This window comes from Rhinopithecus roxellana, chromosome 10 (genome assembly GCF_007565055.1).
Source record: "Rhinopithecus roxellana isolate Shanxi Qingling chromosome 10, ASM756505v1, whole genome shotgun sequence".
NCBI classification, from domain to species: Eukaryota; Metazoa; Chordata; class Mammalia; order Primates; family Cercopithecidae; genus Rhinopithecus; species Rhinopithecus roxellana.
The window spans coordinates 46,100,578-46,124,135 of NC_044558.1; the positions used below are offsets into that span (position 1 = coordinate 46,100,578).

Genomic DNA, 23,558 nt, shown 5'->3' on the forward strand with positions numbered 1-23,558 from the left:
TTGGGACATCAATACAGATGAAATAGGTTCTTTTTTTGTGTAAGAAAGTCTTCCTGGAAGTCTTGAAACCTGACTACGTAAGGATTAGTTATTCTAACTAGCTTGAAAAATTGGCCTAGGCCAAGGTTGTAACCAAGTATTCTGGTTGTCTAGGAACTGCTCTGGCCATATTTCCGGCATAATTGTTTCTTGCAGAAAAACTACTTAATTTTTTTAAAGCTTCTTTTGCCTTCTGTAGGCTTTCTTAAAAACAAACAAACAAACAAACGAAAATAGTATTAAGATCCTTTTGTGGTTCATAAGCCTGATGATTGGGTTTTCACGCTATTGTGTGAGTTAAGGACCCCTACCTCAAACCCGTACCTCAAACCTTGTTAGGACTCGGCACATTACCCCTCTGTGGTGAAAAAAACAAAGTGATAAAGGTAATTCTTCTTTTTTTTTTTTTTTTTTTTTTGCATAAGCCCTATCCTTGTACACATGAGGTTTCAAAGTGTTTCCATCATTATTTTTACCTTATAGTATAGTGTTTTCACGAGTTTCTGTATTTTTATTTATTTTTTATTATATTTTAAGTTCTGGGATAGTTTTCACGAGTCTTAAGAGACTCTTCTTGGCAAACAGATCAACTCAGAGAAAATACTTTTACCAGCAAGGAGGTTCTACCCTGTTATATCGGTCTGGGGACATGACTTGACAGTTCACCTTGCCAGGAAGATCTCTGTGATTTTTTTTGTTTGTTAGTTTGGTTTGAGACAGAGTCTCGCTCTGTTCCTGAAGCCTGAGTGCAGTGGCGCACTGTAAGTTCCGCCTCCCGGATTCAAGCCATTCTCGTGCCTCAGCCTCCCGAGTAGCTGGGATTACAGGTGTGTGCCACCATGACCGGCTACATTTGTATTTTAGTAGAGCCGGGGTTTCACCATGTTGGCCAGGCTGGTCTCAAACTCCTGACCTCAGGTGATACACCCGCCTCAGCCTCCCAAAGTGCTGGGATTACAGGCGTGAGTCACCGCACCCCATCAGATCTGTTTTTATAAACGTCAGGAGAGGGGCAAAGTCGAATTGTTCCAGAGCGACCACAGAAATACCTGGAGCTAGTTTCAAGGGCTATTCCCCGCTAAAGATTACTTAATAATGCAGTTGGATGACCATGTTTCAAGATATTTGTTCGATCTGCACAACCTCCAAAATCTTCCAAGAGGGTGTTTAAAAAGTCAGCAAGGACCATCAGGATCAAGACATCCCTAAATTGTTTGACACTACGATCTTAGCTGAGGAAAGCAGAACATAATCAGGCTTTGGAGTTAAGAGAGCAGGCTTTCGAGTTAAGAGAGCTGAACTGGAATCCAGTTCCAAATTTAATGGCTGAGCCAAATGAGAATGTTAAGACTTATTTCACAAGTTGTAGAGAAAATAAAAAACGATTAAACATCCGGGCCTTGAGGAAGTGGCCGTCGACTTGGGGATTAAATATGGTAGAGTCCACCTTCCTCACCAGCTGATAATAGTATCTGTTAAGTAGTCCTCCTTTCTCTTCCTTAATCGGTTGCTTAGTATTTGCCAACTCTTTCCTGCTTTTCATCTTCTCTTCCCCCAATTTAAATCTTTCCACCAAGCGCTCAGAAACAGGTCCTACCAGAACGCAACCCGAGCCTGCGCGTGAGGTACGCACGGGTCTCCACCTTTTCCCCGTTCTCCGCCCTTTCTTCCGGTTCTCCGCCCCTTTTCCGCCACTGCCTGGTGCCTCTCTCCCGGCTGCGCCTGTCCGCGGCCCCGCCCACGCCGACCGTCACGTGACCGCTCTGCGTGCTCCGCCCCCTGTCCCCGGCTCACGTGATCGTGCCTAGGGAGAAAACGCCTGACCCCAGCCACCGGCCTTCAAGGCACGGGTTTTTCTTCCTTCGGCTGGTTGGCCTCTCGCCCTTCAGCTACCTGTGCGTCCCTCTGTCCCGTCCCGGGGTCACCCCGGAGCCTGTCCGCCATGCAGCTCCTGCCTCTAGCCCCAGGTCGGCTCCGGCAGGGCAGCCCCCGCCACCTGCCCTCCTGCAGCCCAGCCCTGCTGCTACTGGTGCTGGGCGGCTGCCTGGGGGTCTTCGGGGTGGCGGCGGGAACCCGGAGGCCCAACGTGGTGCTGCTCCTCACAGACGACCAGGACGAAGTGCTCGGCGGCATGGTAACTCTTCTGTTTCTGCCCCGCCCCTCTATCTCTGGGGCTGACTCCCCGGTTTCTTGCTCTCTTTCCCGGTCCCCATCCCCCTCCCCGAACTGGCTGTCTTATCCCTGGGTAGGTTTGGTTTTCCCACCTGAGGCCCTTTATGCCGGTGTTAGGGACTGCAACACTCTTTTCCCTTCTGGATTGAGGCACTTGCGTACAGCACACACAGCTTCTAGTCTGGACCGTACTGCTGTGGAGTTTACGTTCATATCTCAAGATAAACATGTGGAGACCAGTGGAGGATGGGTTGAACCAATGAGGATCAGGTGCTGGCTAAAAGCACTCAAGCCCTGATTGTTTTTCTTTTGGATTAGAGGATCAAAGACAAGTCCAGTCCCCTTTATGAGGGACCTAGACCACCTCCACATTTGTGCTTGCGTACAATGTCTGTATCTGATGTCTATAAAAATAAGACTGGGCCGGGCGCGGTGGCTCACTCATGTAATCCCAGCTCTTTGGGAGGCCGAGGCGGGCGGATCACAAGGTCAAGAGATCTAGACCATCCTGGCCAACATGGTGAAACCCCGTCCCTACTAGAAATACAAAAATTAGCTGGGCGTGGTGGCACGCACCTGTAGTCCCAGCTACTTGGGTGGCTGAGGAAGGAGAATCGCTTGAACCCGGGAGGCGGAAGTTGCAGTGAGCCGAGATTGGGCCACTGCACTCCAGCCTGGGGACAGAGCGAGACTCCGTCTAAAAAAAAAAAAAAAAGGGGCCTGAAGTGAACTAATCTGGTAGGCCGACCGTCGAACTATTGAGGGTGTGTTTTGCCTCACAAGAATCAAGAAAATTCAATTAGTCTGATTGAACACCTGACTGTTGCATTAGAGACTGTCAGTGTTTCATTTTCTATCTAATGGGTGTTGTCACAAGACTTCTTTTTTTTTCCCCAGAGTTAATTTTGCTTGTGTATTGCAGAATTCTGGAATCTGTGACCTTTGGAAACATCCACTCCAACCCCTGCCCCGTGGAGGTCCAGAAAGCAACTTGCCCAAGACATGAGTAGTTGAGGCAGAGTCCTCTAACCCTGGATTCAGTGTTCCTCTCTTCGCTTTAAAACCAAATGTTTTATTGCTTTATTCGTTTCAGTTCTCTTTTTTGCTTTCAGCTGAATGCTGAGACTATGAAATACTCCAGGCAAGACGTTCCTAACTTTTCTTGTGTAATTACACACCCTCGCTCAGTGTCCTTCAAACCCCTGGTCCCAACCCGTGAGTGAGTTGTGAAATCAGTTTAGTAACTACCAACATTTTTTATTTCCTCTGGAATAGAGTAGAATAGAAAATGTCCGTGTGTGTGAGTGTGTGTGTTAACACTTGATAAAGGTAATCATTATCTATCTTTCTTCCCGAGTTGTAAAATATATTTCTTAGGTTGTGCTCAAGAGCTTGAGTCTTTTATAGTTGATGTTTAAGATGCTTGCATTTTGATTACACACTTCTTCCTGCCATATATGCTTCATTGTCTGTTAGTTTCTACCAAGCGATGTTGACATCAGTCTTGATTTAATTTTCCTCCTACACTTCAGTTTCACTACTCTTCCAACTACTGCACTTACTTCTCTGTTCACAACATTCTTTTTTATTTAAACAACAAAAAAAAATTGTGTCCTTGAAGAGTGTTTTGTCCAGAAAAAGCAAGCCTTCTCTAGCAGTGACTAAAGTACTCAGTTAAAAGGTCAGGCTTTTTTAGGTGTTGAAAACAAAATTCATTACTTAAATATGAGGTGTTCAGAGTTCAGTTTCTTCAATTCTTGTAAACCACGGCTGTAGTCTGTATTTGAGGTCTCTTCCTTTTAGTATGTTAATCCAATTTGCTTCATTAAGCCAGCAGCAGATTTTTTAAGTCGGGGTCTTGCTCTGTTATCCAGGCTGGAGTGCAGTGGTACAATCAAGGCTCATTGCAGCCTTGAACTCCTATTCTCAAGCAGTCTTCCTGCCTCAGTCTCCCTAGTAGCTGGAACTACAGGCACAAGTCACCACGTCCAGCTAATTTTTAAATATTTTGTAGAGACAGGGTTTCTCCATGTTGCCCAAGCCGGTCTTGAACTCCTGGACTCAAGTAATCCCCCCACCTCAACCTCCCAAAGTGCTGGGATTACAGGCATGAGCCACTGTCTCGGCCCAGATTCTTTTTTTTTTAATAAGTGTTTCTACTGGAGAGAGGTACCAAAATTGAGTGGAGGAGATAAGTCAAACTTAATGTTCCCAACTCAAGAATTCTGGATTCTCTTCTAGCCTTTTTCAGAATATTCTACCACTAATTGTCAAACAGGACTCCAAGGGAAAAAGCTAAGACAAGAGCATTTGAGAACTTACTTGGAGCCGAGCAGAGTATGAGGATTTTTATACTTGTGCTTCAGTCATCACGGGAGTCCTCTACTGTACGTAGTATCCTTATCTTGAAACTAAAACTGGAAGGTGGTTAAGTGACATGACTAAGGTTCACATAGCTAATACTGGACAAAGCCTGGGTACTTATGATCTCAGAGCACCATGCTTTTTCTCCTATTCTAGAATACTGTGATAATAATCAGATTTCATTCCACATACCCACACCAGCATAATCACACCATAGGTCAGAGAGTCTGCAGGTGACATTCGGGGATGCCAGTGACATCATGGAACTCCTTAATTTACATGTAAAACTTTGTATATAATATCTTCATTTTTGGGGAAAGAGAGCTCTAACCTAAAAAAGATTGCAGATTGCTGCCATAGTTGGCAAAATAAACAGTGGTCAACCCCTACCAGACTAACTCAGGTCAAAGGATTGTAGATAGCGCTTACAACATGATTTAGATTTATAGTGGAATTTTTCAGGCATCTTTGAAATGTTCTTTTATATAGTAGCATCATCTTTAACATTTCATTGTATTTGTTCCAGGTATCTATGGGACTCTGTTTTTATTTTTTATTTTGCCAGGACACTGTTCTTACCACTTTCTTGATTTTACTTAAACATCATTATAGTGTGGTGGACACACTGTTCTTCACAGAAGCATAAGTTGCTCTTTTAAAAATCATTCACGGCTGGGCGCGGTGGCTCACCCCTATAATCCTAGCACTTTGGGAGGCCAAGGTGGGCAGATCATGAGGTCAGGAGTTCAAGACCAGCCTGGCCAGCATGGTGAAACCCCATCTCTACTAAAAATAGAAAAATTAGCCAGGCATGGTGGCACATGCCTGTAGTCCCAGGTACTCGGGAGGCTGAGGCGGGAGAATCACTTGAACCCAGGAGGTGGAAGTTGCAGTGGGCCAAGATTGTGCCACTGCACTCCAGCCTGGGTGACAGAGCAAGACTCCGTCTCGGGGAAAAAAAAAAAATCATTTAAGAAAAGTGACATTGGCCAGGCGCGGTGGCTCACGCCTGTAATCCCAGCACTTTGGGAGGCCGTGGCAGATCACGAGGTCGGGAGATCGACACCATCCTGGCGAACACAGTAAAACCCTGTCTCTACTAAAAATACAAAAAAATTAGCCAGGCGTAGTGGCAGGTGCCTGTAGTCCTAGCTACTCAGGAGGCTGAGGCAGGAGAATGGCGTGAACCCGGGAGGTGGAGCTTGCAGTGAGCCGAGATCGTGCCACTGCACTCCCGCCTGGGCGACAGAGTGAGACTCTGTCTCAAAAAAAAAAAAAAAAGAAAAAAGTGACATTTGGCCAAAACCTCAGGCAAGTGATGGAAGAAACTGATAAAGGGTAGGGGAAGAATTTTTTTTTTTTTTTTGAGATGGAGTCTTGCTCTGTCACCCAGGTTGGCGTGCAGTGGCGCCATCTCAGCCCACTGCAACCTCTGTCTCCTGGGTTCAAGCGATTCCCCTGTCTCAGCCTCCGAAGTAGCTGGGTTTACAGGCACCCACCACCGTGCCCGGCTAATTTTTGTATTTCTGGTAGAGATGGGGTTTCACCATTGGCCAGGCTGGTCTCGAACTCCTGACCTCAAGTGATCTGCCCACTTCAGCCTCCCAAAGTGGTGGGATTACAGGTGTGAGCCACTGTGCTGGGCCGGGGAAGAATAAATATGTCATTACTTCATTGAAAGCAAAACAATTTCCATTTTTAGCCACAAAATTATCAGAATTGTCGTTTCAGAACAACTATACATGGAACCAGGAAAGTAAGTGATTCTTTAGGGTTTTAATGAAAAGGATTCTGCTTGGGGTGAGCAGAGAAACATGTTTGCCCACATGAGGACATGAAGTTGGCTACTGTTTAAAGACTCTTGCGTGACCTTAACTTGATCAGCCGCTGTCTTTGCCTAGCTCTTAAGGATTCATTTTTCATTTTAGTTTGCATAGAGACACATACATATTTTGGGTACAGTATGGTTTCTTGTGTGGGACTTTTTCAATTAAGCACAGATTATTATCTCTTGTACTATTGTTAGCAGTATAAAGATGACAGTTAATAACTTTTTTTTGAGACAAGGTCTCACTCTTCTTGCCTAGGCTAGATTGCAGTGGTGCAGTCATAGCTCACTATAGCCTCGAACTTCCGGGCACAAGCAATCCTCCCACCTCAGCCTCCCAAGTAACTGGGACTACAGGCACGCACTACTATGCCCAGCTAATTTTTGTATTTTTTGTAGAGCCAGGGTCTTGCTATGTTGTCCAGGCTGGTCTCAAACTCCTGGCCTCAAACAGTCCTCCTGCCTCTGCCTTCTAAAGTGCTGGGATAACAGGCGTGAGCCACTGCACCGGGCCTGAAGTCTAAATTCCTATGCGGCCCTGCATCACTGACTCCTGCCTACCTCTCTGACCTCATCTTACCTCACTCTCCCTTCTCCTCCCTAAGCTGCTTCCATCACCACACTGGCTTCTCTGTTTCTTCCCAGGTGCCTCTCTCCTTCCTCTGGCAGCCCTTGTACTTGCTATATACCCAGCCTGAAACCTCTTCTGAATCTTTGCGTTACTGACTCCTCATCGCTTGGCTCTGCGGACGAGTTACCTCCTGAAAGAGAGGCCTTTCCTGACCACCCATCTAAAGTAGTTCCCCTTTCCTCCCACCAGGTGCAATCACATCATCCTGGTTTATTCTCTTCACAGCACTTATCACCACCTGAAATGACTGATTGTTTACCTGTTAGTTGTTTTAAGTCCCCGAGAGTGCAGGGATCATGAGGGCAAGGACTATCCTCTGTCCACCACTGCCTAGATTAATACCTGGCACACGTTGTGTTTAATAAATGTTATTACACAATATTACTGTAAATCAGATATTCTTTCATAGTTTTACATATTTATCTGTTTGACAATTAAATCCTATACAGTCAACTCTGGTCCTTTTCTCCACTTACTCTTTGAATCTTCATTTCATCTTCGAATGTCCTCATAGTAACTCAGGATTTTTTTTATCAAGCCAGTGTCTCATTAAGCCCAGTATTCTTTTCCTGAGGATGGTACCCAGTGATGGCTTTGAGGAGAGTATGGTTGATGACTTTGCTTCGGAAGGTTGGCGAAGATCTTCTGCATCTCTAGCGTCTCTTGGCAGCCTCTTCTGAATCTACTCGTGAAATTATCAGAGCTTTTTTTGGATAAGTTAGAATCCTCATCCTTTTGAGTTTATGGATTCCATAGGTTTTGTATTTATATAAAACAATGGTGAAAAGTAATTTATACATTATTAAAAATGAGGCTCGTGTTAACCTACTTATATATTTAGATGAGCGATCTTTAAGGAATTATTTCACAACAGAATATACTTAAAACTGCATTCAGTATGGTCTTAGGTTTCAAAGGTATCTCAGAATCATCATGAACTGACTCCCATTACAACTAAAATGACCTCTTCAATGGTACTTTTTGTTGTCTGGAATCTGAAGAATATTACTGTTCCTTTTATTCGTATTTAAATGACTGTCTTCATACGTTTGTCCTCACTCTAGGGGGAAGTTAATTGTCTCTGTACTTGTAAGGATCTTAGATTTTGAACAAAAGATGAAAAGCAGGACATAAAGTAGTTTCTGAGTAGCCTTTTGCCTGACAGTGTTCTGTGTACACCTGCTTACCACCTGGTTCAAGTCCTTATCCTGAGGTGCTGGTGGGTCTATGCAGACAACAGTAGCTGGTAGTTGAACAGTGTGCATCTGACCTCCACCACTGAGTGTGTGAGGTTTGAATCAGTCTCTGAGCCCTGGGGCCTTGTCTGGCTTTCAGAGTCCAACTGTTGTCTTACTTCTGTTCTATAGGCCGGAAGTTTCCCTTTGTATATCATTTCCCACATCCTACTTCTAAAGATTAATTCATGGAAGTAGGTCTGCCCTATCTGCCTCATCTGGGGGCAGATGACTAATAAGGGCACAAAGATGTTATTGCCATTGACTGAACTTTCCCTTCCTGCAAGCATTTTGACCTCCTGCACTTTTACACAGGATGGAGCTGGCTGGAACCAAACCTGTCTCTAGAATCATACAGGACTGTCTTTGGCTGTTGCTTAGAGCTGACCATTTGGGAATAAAAGATGGAGTAAGATGTAACCAAACAGGAATTCTGGCCTGTGTGTCTCAATTTATTGGAAGAAATTGTTTAATGGATAATTACTTACTTTTACAGACACCACTGAAGAAAACCAAAGCTCTCATCGGAGAGATGGGGATGACTTTTTCCAGCGCTGTAAGTTTGAAAGCTAATTCAATTTTGTTAATTTAACTGTTTGTATTCTAAGAAGAAATGCTCTTCTCCGGAATCTGGTATGATCTATATGGTTTTTTCCTTGTTAAATGCCTGATATGAAGGATTTATTTAATGTTATATAAACTCTTTTCATTGAAATATTACCTCTTATCAATTGAAGATGAATTGCAGATATTTCTAAGCCAGTCTCAGAACTAGAGAATTTTATTTTAAACCTCACCATTTGAGGTTTGAAAATGGATTATAAAAAAATCAAGATATATGTATGCTGTGTAAACTTTTCCATGGTAAAAACCCAATTAACCCTGATAGCCAAAACTGACAAATAGCAACACACACCCATATAGATGCAGAAATTCAAAATAAAATATCAATTCATTTTCAAGAACCGTGTACATAACCAAGTGCATGGTAGTCTAGGAATGTAAGGGCAGCTTACTATCAGGAAATCCCTTGAATAGTAGCATAGTGTTAAGTTTAAGTGCTCAGACTCTGGAGCCAGACCGCCTAGTCTGGAATACCCTCTCTGCCTCTTTTCTAGCAGTGTGACCTTGGACAAACTAACCTCTCTGGCCCTTTTCCTCCCCATTTATAAAAGGGAGTACCAAAATCTTTTTCAGAGTTGTTGTGAGGTTGAGTTAATAGGTATAGAGCACTTCTGTCAGTGCCCGAGTTCTTTTCTTTTTCTTTTTCTTTTTTTTCTTTTTTGAGATGGAGTCTCGCTTTGTTGCCCAGGCTGGAGTGCAGTGGCGCGATCTTGACTCACTGCAACCTCCGCCTCCTGGGGTCAGGCAATTCTCCTGCCTCAGCCCTCTGGGTAGCTGAGATTACAGGCACCCACCACCATGCCCTGCTAATTTTTTGTATTTTTAGTAGAGACGGGGTTTCACCATGTTAGCCAGGCTGGTCTTGAACTCCTGACCTCAAGTGATCTGCCCTCCTCGGCCTCCCAAAGTGCTGAGATTACAGGCATGAGCTACCATGCCCCAGCCACTGCCTGAGTTCTTTTTTTTTTTTTTTTTTTTTTTTTTTGAGACAGAGTCTCACCCTGTCGCCCAGGCTAGAGTGCAGTGGCACGATCTCAGCTCACTGCAAGCTCCGCTTCCCGGGTTCATGCCACTCTCCTGCCTCAGCCTCCCGAGTAGCTGGGACTACAGGCGCCTGCCACCACACCCGGCCAACTTTTTATATTTTTTTTAGTAGAGATGGGGTTTCACTGTGTTAGCCAGGATGGTCTCGATCTCCTGACCTCGTGGCCTCCCAGAGTGCTGGGATTACAGGCATGAGCCATTGCGCCCGGCCAATGCCTGACTTCTTATGGTATATACTACATGGTGTTGCTTATTATATGTCTACCAACATGATACAAGTAATTGAAAGAAGAAAAATTTAATGTTCTTCCCAATAGATACTAGAAAATACTCTGAAATTTTAGCATTCTTTCCTGGTAATGTATTAAGCTATTGTAAGAATACATCCTGACTATGATGACTATTTCAAATACATAAGGTAAAAGACTCAGGGCATTGCTGTTAGGGATGAAACAAGTGCTCCATTTAATGTTGTTCCGACTAGTCATTGTCATAAGTCTTATGGAAATAAGAGGTAAAAATATTGGAAAAATTATTTCTGATTGTTTGGATTTTCTATCTAGAAACACAGGAGAATTATTGAAAACCCTTTAAAATCACTAGAATTCAAGATAAAAATGAAAAAATAAATTTTTTTTTCTTCCATGTAATCAGTTAGAAAAATAGAAGGTGGGAGACAAAATATTCATAATTATTTATTTTTATTTTATATAAAGGTAGAGAAAAGGTCTCACTCAGTCTGTAGCCCAGGCTGGTCTGGAACTCCTGAGCTCAAGTGATCCTCCCATCTCGGCCTCCCAAAGTGCTGGGATTACAGGTGTGAACCACCATGCCCGACCTCATTTATAATTTATAAACTCTCTAAGAGTAACTGGTTGGGGCCAGAAATGGCTATGACCTATGTAAGTTACAAAAGATGCGAGTGGTAAGATAAAAAATATTTGATACATAGATATGCACATCATTTTATATACATTTCTTTTCTTTTTTCTTTTTTTTTTTTTTTTTTTTGAGACAGGGTCTCACTCTATCGCCCATGTTGGAGTGCAGTGGCATAGCTCACTGAAGACCTGAACTCAAACTGCTGGGTTCAGACAATCCTCCCGCCTCAGCTTCCCAAGTAACTGGGACTACAGGCATGCATCACCGCACTCGCCTAATTTTTTTCCACTTTTTTTTAGAAATAGGGTCTCACTGTATTGCTCAGGCTGGTCTCAAACTCCTGGCCTCAAGTGATTCTCTGCTTCAGCTTCCCAAATAGCTGGGATTACAGGTGTGAGCCACTGTGCTCAACTAAGACACAATATTATATAATAAAATGTTTATTCTAGTTGTAATCCTAACAAGATTGTTTTAGACTCAAATGATTCCAAAAGTCATCTGGAATAATAAACAGATGAGAATAATCAAAGTAATTTAAAAAAAAAATTACAGTGGCTCACACTTATAATCCCAGCACGTTAGGAGGCTGAGGCAGGTGGATTGTTTGAACCCAGGAGTTTGAGACCAGCCTGGGCAACATGGCAAGATCCTATATCTACTAAAAATACTTAAAAATATCTGGGCATTGGGCCGGGCATGGTGGCTCAAACCTGTAACCTCAGCACTTTGGGAGGCCTAGGCGGGCGGATCACCTGAGGTCAGGAGTTCAAGACCAGCCTGCCCAACATGGTGAAACCCCATCTCTACTAAAAATATAAAAAATTAGCCAGACGTGTGGTGGCGGGCACCTATAAGCCCAGCTACTCAGGAGGGTGAGGCAGGAGAATTGCTTGAACCCAGGAGGTGGAGGTTGCAGTGAGCTGAGATTGTGCCACTGCACTCCAGCCTGGGCGACGAGTGAAACTCCGTCTCAAAACAACAACAACAAAATACAGTGGTGTCCGTCTGTGGTCCCATCTACTTTGGTAAGTTGGGGTGGGAGGATTGCTTAACCCTGAGGTGGCGGAGGTTGCAGTGAGCTGAGATCACACCACTGTACTCCATCCTGAGAGACAGAGAAAGACTGTCTCAAAAAAAAGAAATTGCTCTACCAGATGCTAAAATGTGTATTAAGATAAACTGTGTACTGGCTATAAAATTGATCAGAAAGCAAAAAGGGAAAGAGTTAAGAGTTGCCAATTTAAACTTAAGAAGTCAAACATCTAATAAAACTAAAAGGCAAAAGTAAAAATGGGAAGTATTTGTATCATGACTGAATTCTTCATTAACTTAAATCTTTTTTTTTTTTTTTTTTTTTTGAGGCGGAGTCTCGCTCTGTCGCCCGGACTGGAGTGCAGTGGCCAGATCTCAGCTCACTGCAAGCTCCGCCTCCCGGGTTTACGCCATTCTCCTGCCTCAGCCTCCCGAGTAGCTGGGACTACAGGCGCCCGCCACCTCGCCCGGCTAGTTTTTGTATTTTTAGTAGAGACGGGGTTTCACGGTGTTAGCCAGGATGGTCTCGATCTCCTGACCTCGTGATCCGCCCGCCTCGGCCTCCCAAAGTGCTGGGATTACAGGCTTGAGCCACCGCGCCCGGCCCATTAACTTAAATCTTATGTGTAACAAGAGGCCAACAGCCCTGGAGGAAAAAAATGAGCAAAGCATATGAACACATAAACACAGTCGGTCAGGACCTGTGGAGAATGTTCGTCCTCACTGTTATTTTAAAATGTCAAATCGAATTTGAAAGGCAAAAAGGCTTGCTAGTATTAAAAGGATAATACCCAATTTTGGCATGAGTCTGTGCTCAAATGCCCATTCCTTCTCTGCTGGTCCAAGTGTAAGCTAGTATTACCTTTCTGTGAAGTGGCTGGGTGATGTGTACCAACATGATTGGGTAGAATGGGGAAAGTCTGTTGCTGACAGTAGCTAATGGAAATATAATTACAGTAGGGAAAAAAGTCTGTGTTCAGTGTATAAAGTGATACAGGAAAAGTGTAAAGCTGCAGATCAGCCTGCAAATGAACCACTGTGTCTCAATTAGATCCCAATAGTATTCTATCTTTGGTTAAGACCCGTCTCTCACCATGCTGTGCTCCTTGTGTATAAATATTATTTCTGGCTGGGTGCAGTGGCTCACACCTGTAAGCCCAGCACTTTGGGAGGCCAGGGTGGAGGGATCACTTGAATCCGGGAGTTTTAGATGAGCCTGGACAACATAGGAAGAACGTTATCTCTACAAATAAAAAAATGAAAAAAAAAAAAAAGCCAGGAGTAGTGGCAAGTGCCTGTACTCCAAGCTGTTTGGGAGGATCACTTGCGCCAGGAAGTCGAGGCTGCAGTGAGCTGTGCTTGTGCCACTGCACTCCAGCCTGGGTAACAGAGTGAGACCTTGCCTCGAAAAAAAAAAAACCACAAAACAAAAAAAAAAAACTCTGTGGCAGATGAGACTAGAATTACTGTTATCCTGCAGAAAGAAGCCACTTGAAAAAGAAATCTGTATTCTCAGTTTGTTTTATCTGCTTTGATGTCTCCACTATGTGACTTAAAGCAGCCCTCAAGTGTGTCGTGTAGAAAAAAATACATATATTCCATGAGAAACTACATATTTGAAATTAGAGTATTAAGGAGCTTTTCTTTACCCTCTTTAGCAATGATGAGAAGTTCATCTTTCTTGTGTGACTTTGTCCTTTTTGCTTCCTTTCCTTTGTAGTATGTGCCAAGTGCTCTCTGCTGCCCCAGCAGAGCCAGTATCCTGACAGGAAAGTACCCACATAATCATCATGTTGTGAACAACACTCTAGAAGGGAACTGCAGTAGTAGGTCCTGGCAGAAGATCCAAGAACCAAATACTTTCCCAGCAATTCTCAGATCAATGTGTGGTTATCAGACCTTTTTTGCAGGGAAATACTTAAATGAGGTATGTTGAATGATCTCTTTCTTTTTTTATAATGGCTTTTAAAATGTGAATATAATTCATGTTAATTTTATTATTAGTATCAAAAATGTTAAAGGATTTCTTGGTGTACGTTGTTTTCTGTGAATCTGCCTGTTAACCAAGAACAAGTACCCACATAATGTAAATATGTTCATATAAGTACACATGTACATATTTACATGATTTGGGTAAGTACAGTGTATTTATATGATGTGGGTACTTGTTCTTCCTTTCAGTAGTCCCAGGAGCATGTATTTAAAAATTGTCCTAAGAGTCCTGCTGTCTGATGCGTCTTTCCTTTTTCCTCAGGAATTCTGTTTGTCATGTGGCTGTCATGGTATCTTTGTTTCCATTCCCTGTTAACAGTATCTAACTGAAGACATTTTTCATCTTAGAATCTTTCCTCAGATTTTTAGAATCTTCTCTGATTTATAACAACTTAATGTTTAACTCATTTTCTAATGTGAAAAGTGGCAATAAAATGTGGAGAGATTAGTGATGAAGTACCCAGAGTCAGGGTCCTGCAGGTCATTAAAGTGTATGGCCAGCAGCTGGTATACCAGCCTTGTAGACCTAGATGGAGGGATACCCCCTGGTGACCTGTCAAGGCTAGATTCCATGTGCCCACATTCACACATTGGCCTTAGCTGTTACCCAGAATCCAAGCTTAAAGGAAATTGTTTGTTTGAGAATGTTTGGGGTTAGCTCTTACAGTTAAACTGGGGGTTCAAGACAAAGAGAAAATGTACTTATACTCTTTATCTGTAGTTGCTAGAGATCTTAATATCTGATCTGGATTTTCTGTTAATTCTCCCCTCCCCCCAATAATTGGGGGAATCTGCAACCTTGTGAGTCTGCAGGAAGATGAGTCAGTTTGAAAAGGATCATGAGAACTAGGAACTGTGGATACTGGGTCATTTGGTTGGGGCTATGGGTCATAAAGACAGCTTACACTGCTTTGCATGTTGAAGGACATCTGATGTGTATATAAAATTAAGAGCCCGTTAAAGTAGAAAGATTTTGTTTTCAGGGATTAAATTCTGCCTTAAGTGGATGGCATTAAACCTTGAAAGGGTAAAGGGGGATAATTCTGTGGTTTCTTTATTTTATTCATCTCATCAGATAAATCAAGCTCGAAAAGTGGGTTTCATCTGCAGGCAACTGAAATACAGATTATCCCTTATCCAAAATGCTTGGGATCAGAAGTATTTTGCGTTTCAGATTTTTTGGATTTTGAAATATTTGCATGATATTGAACAGTCCGAATCTGAAACAGTCCAAATCTGAAAATGTGAAGTGCTCCAGTGAACATTTCCTTTGAGTGTCATGTTGGCACTCAAAAAGTTTTAGATTTTCAGATTTGGGATGTTCAATGTATAATAAGTCGATAGCTCATAGTCTGATTATTTGAACTACTTAGGGTCAATTGGACTTTTCAGTCTATGGTATCAGCAGGTCAGCATTCACCCCATGAATAGGCTGCGTGGAGTAGGCTGTGTGGACTTTTTCTGTAGTAGGTCAGATAGTAAACATTTCAGGCCTTGCAGGCCATATGTCTCTGTTGCTACTATTTAGCTCTGCCATTGTAGTGTGAAAGCAGCCACAGACACTAAACTATGTGAAGGAATGTGGCTGTCTTCCAATAAAACTCTTTATCATTATTAAAATTTGAATTTATATAATTGTCACATTTCACAAAATATTCTTATTTTGATTAACTTTTATATTTGAAAATTGTTAAAACAAATTCTTAGCTTGCTGTTCGTACAGAAGTCATCAGGCCAGATTTGGCTCACTGGCTGTAGTTTGCCAACTCTGGCTTTAGAAGTTCCTAGGATTATTAGAGTTTATTTTTGACTAGTGTCTGTTTGGGAAAATTAGGTACCTACTGTGTTTCAGGCACTGGTCTAAAAAGATTCTAAAATTTCCTGTTTCTTTCTGGTCTGGTCATATCTAAGGACTTGTAACTGTCCCTACTTGTCTTGCTTTTCAGTACGGAGCCCCAGATGCAGGTGGACTAGAACACGTTCCTCTGGGTTGGAGTTACTGGTATGCCTTGGTAAGTGATTATTGAAGTCAGTGACAATTATATACAGCCCTACAGATGCAGAATATGTTTAATTTAGCTCTGATATTGACATAACTTTATTTGCTATTACAATCAGTCATTTTAAAACCTTAAAATGTATTGACTTGTGGCCAGGTGTAGTGGCTCATGCCTAGAATCCCAACACTTTGGGAGGCAGAGACAGGAGGATCTCTTGAGTTCAGGAGTTCGAGACCAGCCTGGGCAAAATGGCAAGACCCCCATCTCAACAAAAAATTTCAAAATTAGCTAGATGTGGTGGCATGTGCCTGTAGTCCTAGCTGCTCAGGAAGCTGAAGCAAGAAGATCACTTGAGCTCAGGAATTTGAGGCTGCAGTGAGCTATGATTGTACCACTGCATTCCAGTCTGGGCATCAGAGAGAGACCCAGTCTCGTATTTAAAAAAACAAAACAAAACAAAACAAAACAAAAAAACGTCTATTGACTTGTGAGTCAGTCCTTTCTGGGATGTTTTTCCTGCATTGTACATGGGTTAGCAAAGTAGTTTGCTTTCTACCTGATCTACTTCTGGCTTTTTAACTAGAATGTATAATTGAAACTATGCTTGTCTTTAATAAAACCCTAGTCAAAAAATCCAATTCAGTATTGACTTGAGTAATTATCTTTTTAATGTCTTATCACTGTTCAGAGTATAATGTAGCCCAGCATGGATTCAGACTTCTACTTTGTGCACTGACCTCGTAACAAATTTGACTTTCCTCTCTTTAATAGGAAAAGAATTCTAAGTATTATAATTACACCCTGTCTATCAATGGGAAGGCACGGAAGCATGGTGAAAACTATAGCGTGGACTACCTGACAGATGTTTTGGTGAGTTGCAGAAGCCCTGTGGCTCTGTCCTTACAGGGTTGGCTCACATTTGATTGAAGACTCTGCCTAGAAAACCTATAATCGTATTTGTTTGTGTTGGGTAATATAAATGCACATAACCTGGTCTAACTGCCCAAGAGTATTTCCAGCTGATTACAAACTCCTGAGGGTGTTTTCTTTGTGTATAAGCCAGGCTCAGATCTAATGCTCTTGAAATTCCAGCAACAAATCCCTTTTCCAAAGGTTAATCTCGTCGACTATAGAGATTACTTTGTAGAGGTTTTACTTTGTAAGGGTACGTACTCTTGACCCCAGTTTTACTCACAAGCTACAAGATGGCAGCTTCACAGGCCCCATTATGAGGATGGGAGGGATAGGGATACTGGATTTATATGGGCATTGGGTATTTATATATAAAAATTACTGAAAGCAGGTTAAATTGGGACTTCCCTATTCTGAGGCATTTCTAACGACAGTCTTCCATAGTATTATATATTCATTCACTCAATAGTTCAGCACCTAGTGTAGCCAGTATCCAGCAGTAAATGAAACAAAGTCCCTGATTCTGTGGAAGGTAATTTTACTTACACACACACAGTCTTATGTGTTGTGTCATTAGCTGGTGATCAGTTAGAGAAATAAGTTAGGGTATGAGGTTACTTAGATAACATTTAAGCAGAAACTCGAAGTAGGTGAGAATGAGCTGTGCAGATCCGGGGAAGAGTGCTACAGAGTCAGGGAACAGTAAGTGGGAGGGCCCTGAGGCAGGAGTGTACCTGGCATATTTGAGAAACCACAAGGAAGCTGATAGGACTGGAGTGAAAGGTAGATGGAGGGGTTATAGGAGATAGATACAGTCAGTATCTTTTGAGTTAGTGTTGGGAATAAATGAAATTACTTCAGAACAATGAAAAACAATATATATGTAGCATGCTTTCATTTTCTTTTTTTTTTTTTTGAGACGGAGTCTCTCTCTGTCGCCCGGGCTGGAGTGCAGTGGCCAGATCTCAGCTCACTGCAAGCTCCGCCTCCCAGGTTTACGCCATTCTCCTGCCTCAGCCTCCTGAGTAGCTGGGACTACAGGCGCCAGCCACCTCGCCCGGCTAGCTTTTTGTATTTTTTAGTAGAGATGGGGTTTCACCGTGTTGGCCAGGATGGTCTCGAACTCCTGACCTCGTGATCCGCCCGTCTCGGCCTCCCGAAGTGCTGGGATTACAGGCTTGAGCCACGGCGCCTGGCCTGCATGCTTTCATTTTCATAAAGTATCTTCTGATAAGCAAAGGAAAAATGTAAGTCTTTGTATTAAAGCCCTAGTGGGATGTATTTGAATCTAATGTTATTCGCTTAACTACTTCAGTGCATAATTTATGACATCTACTTTCTACATATTTTCATAAGGTTAAGGTAACTTAATCTACCTTTCCCACTGTTTTAAGTTGACTCTCTTTTTACATCCTTTAAGGCATCACATGTAGATACCATAATCTCCATTAGTGTAAGTTAATACTAAAATGGCCAAGTTACTGTTTCCTTCTTTGTGGGAGACATGATTTCTAGGTCATATAAAATCATCAAGATCTTCATTGCCTTCTTATGTTGGTATGCTTCTCAGTCTTTAAAGTATTGCCTAAAAACCAAATATATTTATTCCAACAATATGCTTGCAAATGGCTATGACATGAGATCATGTGCTAAGATTGCTTAAAAGCTAGTAAGACCCTGTGCTGTCTGCTCACCAGAAGACGTTTATCTATTAAATACTCATCTGTTGGGTAAGATAGGAGATGACAAATCTTTTTATGTGTCAGGCTAATGTCTCCTTGGACTTTCTGGACTACAAGTCCAACTTTGAGCCCTTCTTCATGATGATCGCCACTCCAGCGCCTCATTCGCCTTGGACAGCTGCACCTCAGTACCAGAAGGCCTTCCAGAATGTCTTTGCACCAAGAAACAAGAACTTCAACATCCATGGAATGGTAGCTTCCCCCATCCCTTGTATTCAGCCGTACTCAGTATAATTAACTATATGATATACTTGTCAGGAAGCCTTTGAGCCATGCAGTGGGTTTTTCTTCACAATGTTTTAGAGGTAATTGCATCTGTCCCTATTACAACCAGTAGTATACTTGCATTGCAAGTACAGATAAAGTTCCTACTACACATCCAGTGAGCAGCTGGAGAGTTGACAGGGAATGGTAAAGAATGCCATCTTTCCCAATTTACAGGCATATCACTCAGGCTCCCCTGGTAACCTCTGTGCAGGCTCTCCTCCCTCCTGGCATAGCCGGGACTGCACCAGCCTCCTGGTGGCCCTCACTAGCCTTTGAGGCATGGGAAGAAGAGGTGGCACAGAGCAATATGGATGGAAAGGGAAGTTGAATGGAAAAATGAACCAGGTGACATGATTAAAAGCCACAGCAACCCATATGTTTGCCTCATGTGCCAATTACTTATACTTCCCTTGGCTTGGTGTATAGACAGTTCCGTGGTTCAAAGACGGAAGGCCTCCATTGCCTCAGGTCTGTTATCCAGAAATTGTAATTGCTTGTAAGGTTATAGAAAGAAGGAGTCATAAAGTCAAACTCAGAACTACCACTTTCTAGCACAGTTCTGACCATGAGGACAATGCTTAACTGCATTTTTTCATGTGAAGTGGGAGCTCTTGATCCCTTACGAACTACTGTATGAATTCAAATACATAGAAACAATTAGCATATTGCCTGGCACGTTATGGGCAAGTGCTTGTTAAATACAATTTCAAAGCTGAGTGAACTGGGTTTTAAATTAGAGGACCATTCGCAATCTGTGTTCCAAAAGAAGTTAATAAAAAGTTCCCATGGTCAAGTAAGTTTGGAAAGTTTGAGTTAAATAAGTCACTCCGCTGCAGGACTTCTCAGAGTTATTCATGATCAAATGTGAATTTCTAGCAGGAGGATATGCTATATAGCATTTCCCAAACTTAATAACACTTTGAGGAGCATAGTTTGAGATATGGTGGCTTAGGGTTTTACAAATAGAGAAGAGAGAATAGTATATGGGGATGTTTTTGTTTAAATGGGAGGGCCCTCCAGATTTAGACTTGAAGTTTTAGGAAATTGCTGTAATAAGATTTTTCCTTAGGATCTAGGGTGACTGACATCTTGGCTAGGCAAAACTTAGAGGAAGGCAGACCAGGTGCGGTGGCTTATGCTTGTAATCCCAGCACTTTGGGAGGCCAAGGCAAGAGGATCACTTGAGGCCAGGAGTTCAAGACCAGCCTGGCGAACATGATGAAACCCCATCTCTACTGAAAATACAAAAATTAGACAGACATAGTGCACGCCTGTAATCCCAGCTACTCGCATGGCTGAGGCATGAAAATCACATGAATCTGGGAGGCACAGGTTGCAGTGAGCCGAGATGGGCCCCACTGCACTCCAGCTTGGCCTTGGGCTGGAGTGCAGTGGTGCGATCTTGGCTCAATGCCACCTCCACCTCTGTCTCAAAAAAAGCAAGTTAGAGAAAGGGTAAAGTTACTTGCCCATTTTGTAATTGTAATAGACCAAAGACATACAATCAGAGTTGTAAATGTAATCTCGTTTTAGCCAGTAGTTTCCCAGTGACATCCTCTAAAATTTCTTAATGCTGCTAACAGAGGAGCCAAGACCTTTTATGGTTTGGGAGGTGCTGGGAAGCTGAAGAATGAGAGATTGAGTTAATCTGCAGAAATTTCTATTTTAGGAACGCAGGAAGGGAGAGAAGGGCTGAAGTTGCTTAAGCAGGTTCCAATTAGTTCATTCTTGCTGAAGTATGAGTGAAATGATTCTATTTATTATCTACTCTAGTAATCCAGTAGTTTGTTTGACTGTGGTGTTAACATTTTTTTCTTCTAAATTTTAGAACAAGCACTGGTTAATTAGGCAAGCCAAGACTCCAATGACTAATTCTTCAATACAGTTTTTAGATAATGCATTTAGGAAAAGGTAAGAGCTGCTGCTACATAACAATCTGAGTTGTTTTAAGGACTCTACAAATCAGCTCATGAAGAGGGGACCACCACATTGTTGTCTCTGAAACAAAAACAGAGGGAAGTAGGTCAGTGGGAGAGGGGCTTCAATGGGGCACCAGAAGCTGAGACATTCCTTTACACTCAGTGAGGTGGCCTTTGGACCCCAGTACTAGTTAGACTGCCCATTTTTAGGACTTGGCAAAAGTATTGCAAACTTGAACCATGTCGTAGAATTTTTTTCTTCTGCTTTAAAGAAAAGGTTTCTTGGTTGAGAGCACCCATTGTCATCTGTGACAAATGACCCAAAAGCTTAGACAAGATCAAAATATTTGCCCTTGCCGTTTGGAATTTTTAAGAAATTATCTTAATTCAATTTTTAAAAATCCATTACTTTCTCTTAGGAAGTGTTTAGTGTAGACCAGGGATAAGCAAACTTTTTCTGTAAAGGGGCAGATAGTAAATATTAATAGGCTTGCAGGTCATACATTCTGTCACAACTACTCAGCTCTGCTGTTGTAGCACAAAAGCAGCCCTGTGTAATATGTAAATAAATGAGCATGGTTGTGGTCCAATAAAACTTTATAAAAACAGACAGTGGGCAAGCTTCGGCCCATGAGTCATAGTTTGCCAGCTCCTAGTTCAAACATCTTAAGCTTTTTTGTAGCACAGGCCTATCTGAATTAATCTGTGGTACACAGTACTGAGAATGGACAACTCTGTCTTCTGTTTGTCTCTACTCTCATCACTATTGGCAATAAAAAGTAAAGCTTACGGGTTATTTAAAAACGAGTTTATTTCTTTGGAAACAATTAACTTTGGAATGAATTATGTTCTGGAATTTTCTTTTTTTTTTTTTTTTTTTGAGACGGAATCTCATTCTGCCGTCCAGGCTGGAGTGCAGTGGCGCGGTCTCGGCTCACTGCAAGCTCCGCCTCCCGGGTTCACACCATTCTCCTGCCTCAGCCTCCCAAGTAGCTGGGACTACAGGCGCTTGCCACTACGCCCAGCTAATTTTTTTGTATTTTTAGTAGAGACGGGGTTTCACCGTGTTAGCCAGGATGGTCTCGATCTCCTGACCTCGTGATACGCCCGCCTCGGCCTCCCAAAGTGCTGGGATTACAGGCGTGAGCCACCGCGCCCGGCCGTTCTGGAATTTTCTAATCTGTTTTTTACAATGGGAAGGTCTGGGGAATGGAGATTGGGGATTTGAGTTTTGGGGGAGAGTATTTTGGGTTTTTTCTTTTTTTTAAATGGGGGTGTCTTTGTTTTTGGTTGTTTTTTTTTGTTTGCTTGTTTGTTTTTCTGGCAAGATAGTGATACCTCAGCCATTGCCCCTGAAGTCCCATTTCTACCTTCTGTTCACATCCAGGTGGCAAACTCTCCTCTCAGTTGATGACCTTGTGGAGAAACTGGTCAAGAGATTGGAGTTCACCGGGGAGCTCAACAACACTTACATCTTCTATACCTCAGACAATGGCTATCACACAGGTCAGAGGCAGGGTTAGGTACTGCTGTGATCTTTGAGAATATGTCTTTCCTTTTTCACCCAATGAGCCCTGGCAGGGAGTTCTAGTCTTGTTATAACTGAACATGCCAGAGGGAGGATCTTGCCCTCAGGACCCCTCCAGTTGGAGCACCACATCATTCACACATGGAGAAACCAGGTTTTTTTATTTGCTGTTTCACACGCAAGATGACATGGTGTTCTAGAGTAGGGGCAGAGCATGAGCTTGATGGGTTGGAGGCAGGCCGTATGGAAGGCATTTGAGACAGGAAGACCAAAAGAAGGTTGTCTTGTGGGGAAAACTTTCTAGCCATTCATGGAATTTGTTTTTTGGGTGTTTTTGTGTTTTTTTTCAAAAGCTGCAGGATGAGTCAGCTCTGTGTCCTTGACTTTCATGCTTTCTACTTGGACCTTCTGTTGTTAAAAGCAAACATTTTCTTCTTTCCACATATATAAATGTCCACTTGAATGGGATTCACTTGAGACTTGCTTGCATAGGAGGAGATCGCTTAGGCATTAATGCATTATTGTGATTTTTTTTTGATGGGGGGCAGTGGGGGGACAGAATCTCACTCTCTCACCCAGGCTGGTGTGTAGTAGCGCCATGATTTCGGCTCATAGCAACCTCCGTCTCCTAGATTCAAGCGATTCTCCTGCCTCAACCTCTCGAGTACTGGAGACTATAGGCACATGCCACCACGCCTGACCAATTTTTGTATTTTAGTAGAGATGGGTTTTTACCATGTTGGCCAGACGGGTCTTGAACTCCTGACCTCAGGTAATCTGCCTACCTCAGCCTCCCTAAGTGCTAGGAGTACAGACGTGAGCCACATGCCCGGCCCGTGAATATTTTTAAACACAAAGTAGAGAATAGTAAAATAGCCCCCATTATCCGACTTAGATTTTCAGCTGCATGAGGCCAGTCTTTTGAATTCTTCCTACTCTCCCTGTGTTTTTCTTTTGTTGCTAGAAGGTTTTGAAGCAACTCCCATACACATGACTCCAGGATTCAACACCAGATTATGCATCTGACTGGTTATTATGTATCAAGATGCAGACCACTAGCCACAGTGGCTCACACCTATAATCCCAGCACTTTGGGAGGCCAAGGCAGGTGGATCACCTGAGTCTGGATCACAGGAGTTCCAGATCAGCGTGGCCAACATGGCAAAACTATTTTCTCTACTAAAAATATAAAAATTAGTCAGGCGTGATGGCACATGCCTGTAGTCCCAGCTACTCAGGAGGCTGAGGCAGGAGAATCGCTTGAATCCAGGAGGCAGAGGTTGCAGTGAGCCGAGATCATACCACTGCACTCCAGCGTGGGTGACAGAGCGAGATTCCATCTCAAAA

General features: G+C 42.8%; 1 protein-coding gene and 1 pseudogene across 1 annotated transcript in view; both read left to right on the forward strand.

Moving 5' to 3' along the window:
• Positions 1-283: 283 nt before the first annotated feature.
• On the forward strand, positions 284-403 carry LOC115900220 (annotated as a pseudogene).
• Positions 404-1,815: 1,412 nt separating this feature from the next.
• The window catches only part of GNS (glucosamine (N-acetyl)-6-sulfatase), a 46,311-nt gene continuing 24,568 nt past the window's right edge, over positions 1,816-23,558 (forward strand). Inside the window, exons 1-8 of the mRNA XM_010386914.2 lie at positions 1,816-2,173; positions 8,766-8,825; positions 13,572-13,778; positions 15,790-15,855; positions 16,615-16,713; positions 18,522-18,689; positions 20,593-20,675; positions 22,071-22,189. Of these exons, the coding sequence (XP_010385216.2) occupies positions 1,982-2,173; positions 8,766-8,825; positions 13,572-13,778; positions 15,790-15,855; positions 16,615-16,713; positions 18,522-18,689; positions 20,593-20,675; positions 22,071-22,189 (994 nt within the window). The 5' untranslated portion in view covers positions 1,816-1,981. The remainder of the gene's footprint in view (positions 2,174-8,765; positions 8,826-13,571; positions 13,779-15,789; positions 15,856-16,614; positions 16,714-18,521; positions 18,690-20,592; positions 20,676-22,070; positions 22,190-23,558) is intronic.